Source organism: Boleophthalmus pectinirostris, unplaced genomic scaffold (genome assembly GCF_026225935.1).
Source record: "Boleophthalmus pectinirostris isolate CB_2022bp ecotype Guang Dong unplaced genomic scaffold, ASM2622593v1 HiC_scaffold_21, whole genome shotgun sequence".
Classification (NCBI taxonomy): domain Eukaryota; kingdom Metazoa; phylum Chordata; class Actinopteri; order Gobiiformes; family Gobiidae; genus Boleophthalmus; species Boleophthalmus pectinirostris.
Genome location: NW_026571175.1, coordinates 10,279,723 through 10,294,405, shown reverse-complemented (window position 1 = coordinate 10,294,405; position 14,683 = coordinate 10,279,723). Strand labels below are relative to the sequence as shown.

General features: G+C 38.5%; 1 protein-coding gene across 1 annotated transcript in view; it reads right to left on the bottom strand.

Moving 5' to 3' along the window:
- The window catches only part of ext1c (exostoses (multiple) 1c), a 206,607-nt gene that overhangs the window by 34,466 nt on the left and 157,458 nt on the right, over window positions 1-14,683 (bottom strand). The window contains exon 3 of the mRNA XM_020917681.2: window positions 6,911-7,004. Coding sequence (XP_020773340.1) covers window positions 6,911-7,004 — 94 coding nt within the window. The remainder of the gene's footprint in view (window positions 1-6,910; window positions 7,005-14,683) is intronic.

The following is a 14,683-nucleotide window of genomic DNA, read 5'->3' as shown; positions in this document are numbered from 1 at the left end:
TGGAGTCTAAATGTATCTTATGATATCCATGGATCATTATGTTATCATTTGCACTTGTCAAATTGCAATATTAATCTAAAATTACTTAACAAAGAAACAAAGAAAGGAAACACATCACAAGTTTTTTCAGTGGATAGCTGCAGATCACACTAGTGAGGTTTTTTTTTTTTTCATTTGCACCAAAATGGCTATATGAATTGCTGCCGAATCCTACATGAATCACTAATTAAGAATATCACATTGGAGAATGAAGTATGTACAGAGCAGTGGGCATATAGCCAGGCAGGCGCCACCTAGTGCCTCCATTCAATTTAATTTCTCTCCAGTGACTAGGTCAGGAATCAAAATACAATAGCCGGTTCGCGAAAAACGTGCAAGTGTCATGGAGTCGTATATTCAGTGATTCCCGAGATCGAGGATTTAAAGCCAGAATAAAGAGAATGTTTGGTGAATTTCATCAAGGGGAAAGATGTTATTACCCTTCTTCCTACTGGGTTTGGGAAAAGCTTAATATACCGGTTAGTTGCGCATTACATATGTCATAACCAAATAGCAGTGATTGGTTAAATGAAAAAGTACCCACCTACCGTTGAGCGAACAAAATCTAAGGCTGCGAGGTCAGACAGTTTGTATGAAGTGAAATGAAGTAAAACGAAGTACAACCAGCCGATGAATCAGGCTAGTGGGCATATGCCAGTGTCAGTAAAAATGGGCATTGATCAGCAATAAGGTTTCTTGGCAATAAGAGATTAAAGATTGCACAAACATGCACGAATCATTCTAAATACAACTTGGGGTGAGTAAATGGTGACGGGAAACAACTCTAATATGGATAAAAGCTCTGAAAAGTCAATTTTGCATAATAGGTCTGCAATTTAACGCTATACAGTGGAACATTCCAGGCAAAGAAATAACACCTCCATGGAGACCAGCAAGTTGCAGATCGCCCAAGAGAAAAGTTACACAGCGCACCTTTAAAAACAATGACAATCTATTGCCCTCTAGGAGACAAATTACCTAAGTTATCTAATTATCTTTATACCAGAAATATGGCACTGTTCTTATTTTAAAAACCCCAGAGTTCCCAAATGTTGCGTTCCCCGGCAGCTCTGGCCTTGGAGGGTCTGTTTGTTTTGGAGCTGGGGGACGTGTTTCAGGATAAGTGTTCATGGAAAACTGGCAGTGTGTGTGCAGCGTGTCACAAACTGCCGCTTTCTGTGGATTTGGCTGGCATTAGGAAAATATGTGCCATTGAAAAGCCTTATGTAGTTTGAATGGGGGTGGCACAGAGGACACAGAAGGGAAATGGGCCCGTTGACTAAGACGCAATGGGCTCTGTTTAATTAGCTTTGTGTTTTGGATCAGAAAGTGATACAACATTGTCGATAGTGAGGGGATAAACACATTTGATTTTGTTTTAGTCGGGTTTAGTTCTGGTTGAAGTCTAGTCTAATCCTATATTAGACTTTTGTTAGTTCAGGTGTAGTTTTGTTCTAGTTCAGCAGTCCATTTTTAGTCCTGGTTTTGGCTCAGTTACAATGTGGTTAGGCTAAAATTGGTTTAATTCACCCTGCTATAGACCTAGTTTTGTAGTGATTTCATCTAAAAGCCCAATGCATTTTTTATTTGCCAAAAACAATACTTTTTTTTTATGTTTTAAAGCACTGAAATATGCGTGAAATGCTGAAACATGCATCTACTGTAATCAGGCTTGCATCTCCACAAACCTGACTCTTCCCCTCCTGCTTGTCCAAAGTATGTTTTTTTTCTAGACTCATGCAGTGAAATGGTGTTGCTTTAACTTAGTTTTATTTTATTTTACAATTATCTAAAAATACTCAAGAAACCTCAGCAACCCAGGTTAGTAGCTGAGTTCTCCTCTCAAATGGAAAATGCTGTTACACCTTCTGATGTCATGAGGATGGACTGTTATGTTTGTTTTTTTTCTTCATGCTGCTGAAGATTGATTTTTATATATATATATATATATATATCTAGTATCTATCTATTGATCAATCTATTTATGTATTTTATCCATCTAGTATCCATCCATCTCTCTGTCTGTCTATCTATCTATCTCTCCTATTTCTCTCTCTCTCTCTCTTTAGCTCTCTTTCTCTATCTATCTATTTATCTCTCTCCTATCTCTCTATCTCGCCATCAATCTCTCTCTCTCTCTACCTATCTATTTATCTCTCTCTCCCTCCTATCTCTCTCTCTATCTGTCCATCAGTCTCTTTGTCTCTCTCTCTCTTTCTCTCTCTCTCTATCTATCCATCAATCTCTCTCTCTCTTTCTCTCTCTATCCATCAGTCTCTGTCTGTCTGTCTGTGTCTATCTATCTGTCCATCAATCTCTTTCTCTCCCTTTCTCTCTCTCTCTCTCTCTCTCTCTCTCTCTCTCTAGCTCTCTCTCTCTTCTATCTATCTATCTATCTATCTATCTATCTATCTATCTATCTATCTATCTATCTATCTATCTATCTATCTATCTATCTATCTATATATATATATATATATATATATATATATATATCCTATCTCTCTCTCTTCAGCTCTCTCTCTCTCCCCCTCTCTTTCTCTATCTATTTATCTCTCTCCTATCACTACCTAGCCATCAATCTCTCTCTCTCTCTCTCTCTCACTCTCTCTCTCTCTCTCTCTCTATCTATCTGTCTCTCTCCTATCTCTCTATCTAGCCATCAATCTCTCTCTCTCTCTCTGCCTATCTATTTATCTCTCTCTCTCCCTCCTATATCTCTCTCTCTCTGTCTGTCCATCAATCTCTTTCTCTCTCTCTCTGTCTGTCTGTCTGTCTGTCCATCAATCTCTTTCTCTCTCTCTCTCTCTCTCTTTCTCTATCTATCTATCTATCTATCTATCTATCTATCTATCTATCTATCTATCTATCTATCTATCTATCTATCTATCTATCTATCTATCTATCTATCTATCTATGTATCTCTATCTATCTCCAGACAAACTTCACACACCTTCACTATAGAAGCATTTGTATAATTTCTTCTCTGGACTTGCCCATCTCGACTGAAAGTTAAATAGCAGATGCCAATTACCACGGCCATTAGTCCTATTTCATTTTTCAAACGTCCTCAAAAAACCATGGCAACCCCAGTTAGCAGCGCAGCCGAGAGAGCGGTGCAGCGGCCAAAAGTAAAAACATGTTTTGGTCCTCCAGCTTTGACACGACTTGGGTGGCGAGTCTTCACTGCGGTCGCCTTATTGTTGTAGACCTCGCCACTTTTCACCATCGCCCTGGAAATAGAAGCTAGCACTGCTCGCTCAATGTGCGGCTTTTAATAGAGCCATTTTACTAGCCCTTTACGACTAAGCTAACACAATGGTGCGAGCAAAGCATTAGCAGATGTGGGCTTTGAGACGCAGATAGCTGAGAACCGCTGCAAAAACCCACACCAAAACGTAAATATTTGACTTCCTTGTTGATCTAAGTGCACATGAGCTGCAGCCCATCGAGTCAGGCTGGGTTTCCGGTTTGAAAAGTCATTACGAGAGGCCGAAGCCGTTGTGAGAATGGAAGTGTGTGAGTTAATGTAGTTGTAGTGATTGCGGCGTTGACATATGGTGAGTATGTTTGCGTTATGGGCCAAAGAGAAAGATGAGAAACAGGACTCCTGGCTTAGAGCGCACACTACAGTAAGTCGTAAATGTAAATAAGAACAATATGTGTGTCCATAAACAGACATGTGCACGAGTGGAAAGGAACAAAATACTAATAAACTAAAGATGCACTGTAATTTTGATGGTGTTGGGGGTGGGGGTTATTCTCCTTGGAGATGTTATTGCTTTACCTGGAATAAGTTAATAAAGTTAATTACATTACACACAATTTAATTCCTTTATTTAGACTTATATTCTAATTTGGGTGCACACATTTTAGTTAATATAAGTCTGAATTATTTACTTACACTTGTTCTTTTTGTTTTTTTGAGTGCCGGACAGAGGAACCTCGGGAGAGACCAATGAATCAACAAAGGGGGTGGGAGCACTATTGAGTTTGGTTTACTAAGTTAGTTTGTTTAGTTTGCGTTAAGGTCACTTTATTATCACTTACTATTTTCTGTATTATAATTATTTGCCTTTTTGTTACTTTGATTAAGTTAGTGGTTTAGTTAATTATTTAGTGTAATTCCTCGGTCTTGTCTTCAGTTTTAGTTGGTCCTCATTGTATTTAAACACCCCTGTTCCTTTGTCTAGTTGGGTTGTTTTGTTTACATCCTTTTTTGACTTTATTAAATTTAAACTTATTTTTATACCCTGTCTTTGCCTTTCTGTCTGGTCTACTACAGTTATCGTGTTATTTCCTTATCATTTACACATGTTTAACACATAAATGCTGCATATTTAAGCCAAGTTATTCCGAACAGAAACAGAAAACACTGTTCCACCTTGTGATGTCATGTGGTTATATCTGTAGTACTCCATTGTGTTTTTAAACTCCATGCACCTTCACTAGAATCATTTGGATCATTTCAGTCCTAGAATTGCCAATTTCTACTGTTTTAAGGTGGAACGAAGCATTTTGAGCTTTGGAGATATAGACAGACTAATAATAAAGGATTACTCAAACATGTGTCAATGAAACAAAAGACAACTCCTGGTATGTTTTTGATTAAGTAACAACATTCTAACATGACTTAAAGCTCACAAGAGTCAACACAATTTTGTGTAATATAACCTGTACATTTACATTTATATACCATATTTTTCGGACTATAAGTCGCACTTTTTTTCATGGTTTGGGTGATCCTGCGGCTTATACTCCGGTGTGACTTATACATTACATTTTTCAGACTGACAGCCACGAGAGAGTGCTCTAGGTTCTGTGTCAGATTTCTCTGCATGTCTCCTGCAGAAAAAGCCGTTGTCCTGATGCAAGTAGTGAATTATGCAGCCGAAAATGGTAATCAAGCAACAGAAAGAAAGTTTGGAGTGAGCGAGAAACTTGTGAGGGACTGGCGAAAAGCGTGAATGGAGCGAATCGGGTGTGTGCCATGCCTGGACTTCAGTGACAACCGAAGCTGCGCAGAGATGTTCAGAAGTGACACTGAGGATGAAGAATTCAATGGATTCAATGAATTTAGTGATTTGGAGTGAGATTGAGAGTTTGGTAAATTTATCTTCTGTTGTTTATGCTTTAGTTATCTGAATATTCAGCCTGTTGTTCTCTGTTCTGTTGTTGTTACTATAACTTGCCTTTCAAGTTGAAATGTCAGTTCCTGGTCTCTGATTTTATAAAATAAATTTCCCACAAAAAGTGTGACTTATGTTTTTTTCTTCTTCATTATGCATTTTTTTGGCTGGTGCGACTTATAGTCCAAAAAATATGGTAATTATGTCTTATCTGACACCTGTTTCTTGCTATGTTTTTTGCTACTTATTTAGAATAAATTTTACCACTTTTATTTTTGCTTTCTTTCTTTTCTTTGTTATTATATTATTGTGATGTGTGAGCTATTGTGTCCATATAATTCCCTGTGGATCAATAAAGCTTGTTTAAGTCTAAGTCTAAGTCTAAGTTGATCTCTATGGAGACAGGCAACAGGTGAAGCCATCAGGCCAAGTTACAGATCAGATCTGTGTAGAAGAGAACTCACTCACAGTAAGTATGCATGTTTTGTACAAGAAATATCTGAACAACAAAATGCCACAAATAATAAATGCAAATATGCCATAAAACAATATTACTGCCACGGAGACAAGAAGGTCACACATGTTTTACATCTAAATTCTGCATCATAAAGAGGAACAGAGCATTCTGAGCTGGGGATACAGACAACCTAATAATTCAGGATTACTCAAGCAGGTGTGAAAAAAACAAAACTCAACTCTAGGCATGTTTTTGATGAGATAACAGCATTCTAACATGGGGTAAAGCTTTGTGAAATATAGGATCTTCAATATTTACAGTACACATTTGCCTGTGACTGGTGGTGATCAGAGGGGTCACTGGAGCATATGGCAGTCACGTATCTGTGTGTTAGCCCCGGGCATCTGTGGCTATTGAAGCAGACAGTTTATCCCAGCAGTGTGAGTGAATAAAAAACAATCTGCTGAAGTGATTTGAGGAGTTTGTGAAGTCTGTAAAGCGCTATGTGAATAATTTTTAAAGTTATAGCTGTAGTAGTAATAGTAACAACAGCGGAGATATAGAAATGAATCTATAAAACAAAACTAAGCTCATGTCTTTAATCCTACCAGATTTCTCATGATCCATTTTAAAACAAACATAAACTTTATTAGCGAGCGGCAAAGGTATAAAGTATAAAAAGGAATGTAAATGGTGAGTAATGACATTTTCTCCTATAAAAGCTCAAAACACAGCTAAAATGTGAAAGAGCTGTTAAATTTAAGACTCTACGACTTGTACCTGAAACAAAACACTGAATCCTAAAACAAGAAAATCAAGTAAACAATTGTAGAAAATGAGTTCCGAGTTAGCTAAACAACAGGGACACTGCAGGTTACTCTCATATTCATCATTGATATAAACTTTGGGATCAGACACAGCTGAAGTGAAGCCTTCTCTGCTTAAATAAAATGTTTCTGAGTCCGTGTGGAGGAAATCATTATTATGCGGCGAGGCAATAAAAAGCAAAGAAACACATTTTGTTTGTTGTGCTGCCCATAGATCTGCCTCAGTGCCAGTCAGAATGATGAGGGGATTTTTTTCTTACAAAATCACGTCTGTGCATAACCTGTATATGCGATTTCATTTTCTACGTTATTCAGTCAAACTTGTTCGTTGAAGTTCTGAGTTCAGCTTCACTTTTATTTACAGCACAGAGGACAGCGTATTTCCTCCCCAAATATAACGTCATAAATCCCCTTAAAGAGAGCAGTAATGATGTTTATGATGCTGTGTATTATTTTACCTGCAGAGACTCTAAGAAGCGGAAGGAGCCCAGACGACGGCCGCGCGGCACCAGACAGAAGGTGGAGTTATGGAGCAGCTCCTGATAATCAAACCTACACACACACACAAAGAGAAACATATGGGTTTAATGCACTGTGCAACTACTGTACAAGGTCTGAAAGATTACTGCAATAAATAAAAAACACTTTTCTTTTTTCCTTTTTTTGGAGCCAAATCCGATACCTGATATTTGGCCTGCTGCTGTGGTCAAAATTCATTCAAACTTATCTTAAAAGTGAACGGTGTAACTTTTCTAGTGGAGGGTCTGTCTCCATGGAGATGTTATTGCTTCGCTGGAATGTTTCACAGTATGGCATTAAACCTTTCTCTGTTTACGGAGATCAGACCAGACCAAGTTACAGGTCAGATCTGTGGAGAGGCGACCCCGCTCACAGTCAGAATACCTGTTTTTCTAGGTATTTTCCAGCTACAAAACCACCAGTAATTGAATAAATGTAAAGTAGAGCTGCTTAATGTCATACTGTGGAACATTCCAGGCAGAGGTGCAGGTGGCGGACCCCCAACTAAAAAGTTACATAGTGTACTTTTAACTTAAAGTGAAAAATGTAAAAATAATAAAATGTATTTGGGGTATAAAATAATTTGGTACATGTTTGTGTACATATAAAGCCATAACAGTCTTCACTCGTTTAACATTCTATTTCCATTTTTACTCATGAGTCTGTTCAATAAGGGCACAGAGAATGGAGAAGCATAAAAAATTGAATGTCAGCACTGAATATCGGATGACACAATATCGAGGAATTTGTATGCACCAATATGATATTTTCCATCCCTAAAATTAATGCAATCACTGCAATTATTTAAATACAGTTCATTCACAAAACGCAAACGATGATATACAGTATAAAAAAGACAAAACATTATGCACTAGTCTCATAACTTTTCCATACACTCTGCCCTGGGACAGACTGACAGAAGCAAGACTGTCAATCTACACCAGTAGCTGCCCAAAAAACCATAAACACACACTCACACACCACATTCATATGAGGCAAGGCGGGTGGAGTGTCTTGCCTAAGGACAGACACAATGACAGCGTGCACTAGAGACACTGTTGCCCCACTGTGGTTTTCTCGGAGGTCTCTCATCCAAGTACAAACCAGTCTGGCTAAGCTTCTGAGATCAGCAAGTGGGATAATTGTACAAGAGCTGCAAGATTTACTGCAATAAATCAAAATCACAATTTGTATGATCACAATCAGAGCTATTAGTTTTACATTTTCCTCAGCAAAATTTGATTCATAGAGTAGAGCAGGTGAGAGTCAGAGTTTCCTTTGCTCTTTCCTCTTGACTTGGGACATTCAGACACTTTTCCAAACGTCCCACTGAGAGCTTTGTCAAAACCACTCCGCCATGTCCAACTTTTACATATTGTAGGAACATTTTGAAACCAAAACCAACTTTCTAACTTACAATTTATATTTTTACTCTTTGTTATTATATTATATTGTGATGTGTGAGCTACTGTGTCCAAATAATTTCCCTTCTGGACCAATAAAGTTTGTCTAAGTCTACGTCTAAGTCTTGGAAAGGGACCAGATATTTTGTCAGATATTTAAAGCACAAAAATGTACCTAACTTTGACATGTTGGTATTTTCTTTCACTTTCATCAAATGTAATGATTATGAAGTTGACCCCTATAATGCTGCGGTGGTAAAGGTGGTAAAAGTGAAGTCAGTGAGAAGGTTCCGGGTTCTATCCCTCAGATGACCCAGGTCTTTCTGCGTGGAGGTTGCACTGTGTCTGGGTAGCCAGGCTGGTGCCACCTAGTGCCTTCGCTTAATTGAATTTCTCTCCAGCGACTAGGTCAGGAATCAGAATACACTAGACGGTTTGCAAGAACACCGAAAGTTGTAGACCGCGCACCGGCCAATCAGCGAAGAGCTGTGAAGCCATGACTTCAAACTCAAGAGCCTGTCTGGGTCTCTTTTGTGGTACAGCACAACAGTAAACAAAACCGTCAAGATAGATGTAAACCAGGAATCTCCAACCTTTTGCATCCGGTGAACTACATGTAGAAAACAAAAATGCCGGAGAGCATTTTAGTGATTGCAAGAAATGTTGTAGATATAAGAGGGCAAGCCTTAGACTGTCGTACCATTAGATGCCTTTAAAACATAAAACCATTATCCGTTTATTAGTGTGCAAAGTTCAAAATTACATATTTACAATGGTAATTAATCAAATTCCAGTTAATCAGTATAATACGTAATTCAGAAATCCTTTGGCGAGCTACTTATAACAGGGTGGAGAGCTACTGGTGGCTCCCGAGCTACAGGTTGGAGACCCCTGATGTATATGAAGCCATACATTCTGTGTTGGCAACGATTCCCGAGATCGAGAATTTTCACTCTCTGCTTTGTTTTCTGTTGTGTCGGCAATTACTTGGACACCATTGAGCATTCCGGCGCATTACATATGTCACGACCAAATAGCAGTGAATTGGTTAAATAAAAAAAGTACCTGCGTACCTTCAAGTGAACGAATCCTAATGCTGCGAGGTCAGACAGTTTCCACGAAGTGAAACCGACTGATGAATCAGGCTACTGTCTGGGCGGGTTAAACATGATACATACAATCATATACATACAATCTTCCATCTATGGTTGCACTGCAGATAGCTATAATCTGGTGCGGAACATCTCTATGTTTTACGAGCTTAATGTCTCTGTACATTGTCCCTTCAAAAAAAAGACTAACTAAACTAAGATCTGGAGATGGGTCTACTGCTCCTGACAGGTTGTCTCAGCGGAATTGAAGGATGGGTCACATGTAGAGGACAAATTTCACTTCGGGGACAATAATGGCTCAACTTAAGCATCCGAAAAAGCTAATCTAAAGCTGTACAGATGCCCATGAATACATGCACGTACCAAAGAGCTAGGAAATACAGTTTGATATCGTTTTGACTTACAATATCTTGCATTCGCAGCTACATGTACTGTAAATATATACAGCCCTTTAGCGCAGTTACAAATAATCATATCTATGAAGCCACAATCTGCATCCCCCATTATAAACTACTGTAATAAAACTCCCGCGGCGTTCCTCCTCTGATATATTTAGCATCTGCGGCGCGTAAAATAAAGCGCAGTTATTGTTGCTGTCGTTTGGGCTATTTCATCATAACGCCTCCGATTATGTCTTTACCCATAAATCTACAAAAGCCATTCACACAGGACTGCAGCTATCCGGAGAATGTGGAAATTACATATCCATCAACCACTGTAATGTACAAAGTAAGTACGCCGTAATACTGGCTTCCTTTTGATTCATGATATCATCGCGAAGGCCTACTCTCAACTACAATAAATCAACCTGCAGACAGCAACATCATATTTCATACTTGGGCTGTAAAAGAACATATAAAAACGTGGAAAAGCGTGGAAAATGCTGCTTTCATGTGGTCGATGGTTTTGTGGTAAATAGACACAAGTAGTACTTTAAAGGGCACATATTACACTATTTTATGATCTATGTTGTTATAATGTTGTTTTCTCATTAAAAGCAGACCTGGAGTTGTGTTTTGTTTCATTCACATGTTTAACACATAAATCCTGCTTACTTAGGCTTAGTTCTTCTCTTAAATTGAAAACACTCTGTTACAACTTGTGATGTCATGTAGCTTGGGATGTAACAATAACCGAAATATCTTGATATCACATCGTGAGAAGTCTCACAATAATATCAAGAGCTGTCACAATATATCAAATTATAAGTTCCTTTGCTTAAATGCATTGATGTTTAGTAGGAACAGCTAAAAAACATAGGGAACTACGTGTCCCATGATTCATTTCAGCACAGACAACATGAAGAAATATGTTTTTTACTTGAATTCTTGAGATTCTGACAGTAATAATTTGCACCAAAATCTTGTCAAGGTATTTTAAAAGCAAAAAAGTGTCCTATATAGAATTATATTTGCCTCTCCAAAATATCACAATAAATATCTATGACGGTAAATATGTTGCAAAATGGGAAAATGGGAGAGCGTGTAAACTTGATTTGAGAACTTGTAGAATGTAATTTGAGAATGTGTAGAACAAAACTTTGAACTTGTAATTGCCTATTTGCATATATGTGTGAGTTGAATTTGCAGTTATGGTGAAAAAAACACACCATTGCTTGAAAAAAATGTGTGCACTTGCGGACTGAAATTTTCACATGTGGAAAATATTTACACACACGGGAGAAAAATACGAATAAATGTGTAGATTGATATTTGCATGAACAGAGTGACATCTGCACCCATTATAACAGATACAACCACAACTCAGCGACTGCAGCTTCTCAAATGTGTCCCAGCAGTTTCAAATCTGTGCGCCTTGGCTTTTGCGACACATTTTGCGATGCGTATGTGGCAAAACCGATTTGCACTTGTAGAGAGCTAGGGGAGGGGGAGGAGGAGGAGTAGAAGGGGAAGTCAGAAAGGGGGAAGATGAAGAATCCGTGTATCATTTGTTTTTCAAAATAAAACCAAAAATAAGAAAATGAAAAAAACATCTATTTTCTTCATTATTTGTCTCCAAAACCAAAATGAAAAAACAGATAACAGCTGAAATTTCCCGTTTAAGTAACTTAAACTACGATGCTGGACTTTTGTACCGCATACGACTAAACCAGGACTAAACCAGATCTAAACCAGGTCTAAACCAGGTCTAAACCAGGACTAAACCAGGTCTAAACCAGGTCTAAACTGGTCTTCATGAATATAGTACCTTGAGATCCATATCGTGATAATATCAAGCCGAGAGATTTGGATATCGTTACATCCCTATATGTGGCAATACAAGAAATGCTCCACTGTTTTTTTAAACTCTACACCTTCACTTGAATCATTTGGTTGATTTCAGACCTGCGATTGCCAATCTCCAGTGAACTAAATGTAAAAAGTAGCTGTTAAGTTGAAAACTACCACAGCATGACCTCACAAGGAGGAACAGAGCATTTTGAACTTCAGACAGTTTAACAATCCAGGATCACTCAAACATGTGTGAACGAAACAAAACAACACACAACTCCAGGTATGTTTTTAATGAGGTAAAACATTCTAAAATGGCTTAAAGCTCACAAGAGTCAGTTTTGCGTAATATATGACCTTTAACAGTGGTTTTGGAAATAATCTTAATGGGTAACAGCTGTCAAATTGGCTTTCTTTTTATTATGCTTGTGCATTGTGGGAGATTGTAAAGATGTATTCACTTTGGCACAGTCTAAAGATAGGCATAAGAGTTGGCAAAGTAAATTCATATGAATGGTTGCCTGTCAGAGGTCTTGAGTCATAGATATAATCATTTAAAGGTGCACTTTTTAACTTCTCTTGCTTGTCTCCATGGAGATGTTATTGCTTTTCCTAAAATGTTCCACATGACACTTAAGCTATCCATCTTCACGGTGACAGATGAGGCCACCGTGTCTAATTACGGGTCAGATCTGTTAAGAGGTGAGCTTGTTCACAGAAAGAATGCATGCTTTTATGGTATTTTAGAGCAGTAAAAGAACTTTAATTGAATAAATGCAAGATGGATATGTTTAATGTCATAGTTTGGAACAATCCAGACAAAGTAATAGCATCTCTATGGAGACAAAAAGGCATATGAACATACCAACAGAAAAGTTACATAGTCTACTTTTAGTTAACCAAGAGTTGATAAGTCACTACTTTGTGGTTCTCCAGTATACCATATTTTCCGCACTATAGGAGGCTCTGGATTATAAGGTGCACTGTCATTGAATGGTCTATTTTCAAACTTTTTTTTTTACATATAAACCGCACTGGACTTTAAACAAAACACAACAGTTAGATGGGTCAGTCGGACTTTGTTTGGCGCCTTCACTGTGACTCTGGGTTTTGTTCAGTTGTGGCGTGTAGGGAGGGTGCTGTCTGGGACCACTGGATTGTTGGCGTGTTCGCAGTGACTCAGTTGTTCAGTTGTGTCTAGAAGTGGCACATTGCACTCGCTTTTTTGGTTCGTTTCTCCATTCCGTTCCTCGTCATTGTGGAGCGATGAGTGTGGCTGCGGGTGTTTTTCGCTGCGAGGTCGCTGTCTGCTCCGTGCGTGTTTGCGTGCGCTGCGGGTGGTGTAGCTTTGTAGTTTACTGAAGTCGTGCTGGGACACCCGAGTGGATTCGTGTATAGGGCACTCTGGATTATGCACAGTCGATTTTGATGGGTTTGGAGGTTTAAGAACTTGCCCTATAGTGGTACTCATAATGCAGTTAATTTGAAAAGACATTTATTCTCCTTGTTTGATCTTGTTTACAAATTCTATTGTTATTTATTCCAGGTTTTAAAAAGAGGAATTTTACGAACTGTTAACACGAAACATATTTAGATCACCATGTTGCCTTTTGTTGTTTTCAAAATGTTAAATTCCTTGAAAGCAACGTATTAACATGTTTTATAAGTTTCAGTTTAGCCTTTGATGCTCTGAGTCTTCCCTCGACTTGCTCTCCATGCTAAGTGACACCCCCTTCACAGCAAAATCAGCGTGCATCGCGCTAATGAAAATATCGCACGTCGCATCAAGTTTGTAGAGATGTAGTGTACTCTTTCGTGCCATGTTTTTGTATATTTATGGAGAATTGTTAAGTGAGAGCATGGATGACGTAAGCAACTCACAACTAATCTTAAAGGTGCATTGTGTAACTTTTCTGGTGGAGGATCCCATGAAGGTGTTGTTGCATTGTCTGCAATGTTTCACAGAATGGTATTAAATTTTTATACCTTTATGAAGACCAAACCAGACAAAGTTACAGGTCAGCTCTGTGGAGAGGCGACCCCAGTCACAGTCAGAATGTTTTTCTAGGTATTTTTGAGCTATAAAACCACCTGTAATTGAATAAATGTAAGGTAGAGCTGTTTAATGTCATACTGTGGAACATTTCAGGCAGAACATATCTATGAAAACAAGCAGGTGACGGACCTCCAACCAAAAAGTTACATGGTGGACCTTTAAGACGGCTTCAGTTGGGCCCAAGAGAAATTGCTAAAATAATAAAACATGCATTGATGACATATAAAAACTCTTCAGACATGTTTTTGATGACGGCACAATGTTCTAATTCAAGATAAGTTTTGCCCTAATGCTACTGGTAATCCAAACAATGTAAATACTTAGTTGATAGAATTTAAACCAGTGCAATCCACGCCAATCTTGTATGAAGCGACCCACACAAATCACGCATTATATAGCCCTCCACAGTGCCAGTGACTGATTAAAGAGTGTGGTAGCAGCTTTGGTTGACTTTGCTCGTACTCTCTTTCCTCCGCTCGTCTCCTCTCGGCACATCCATCTTGTTTTTCCCCGTAGTTGTTTATTTGGCTTTGCGATGTCAGTGAAAAAATATGCTCGCCATTAATCTTCTAGTCACTTAGTCATTTATTTAACCCCCGCGTGAGTGATGAGACGCAGACCGCCCTTTCCGAGACCGAGAAAAGAGCATTTCTCTGAGTTGGTTCACATCGAATAGCTCGCAACATGAATGCCTGTCACTGTCAAAGCGCAGAGGGAGTGTATTAAATATGTCAAAACACCCCCCACACACTGCATATATACATAAACATAAGTGAAAAGAGCCTTGTTTGGGCCTCTGTACAGATAGGAGCTGTTGACAGAGTGTAAAAACATTGCAAAGATGGAGTGTTTAATTCAATACAGTGGAATAAGCGAAGATGTTTGAAAATGAAACTCTATGCCATGTTAC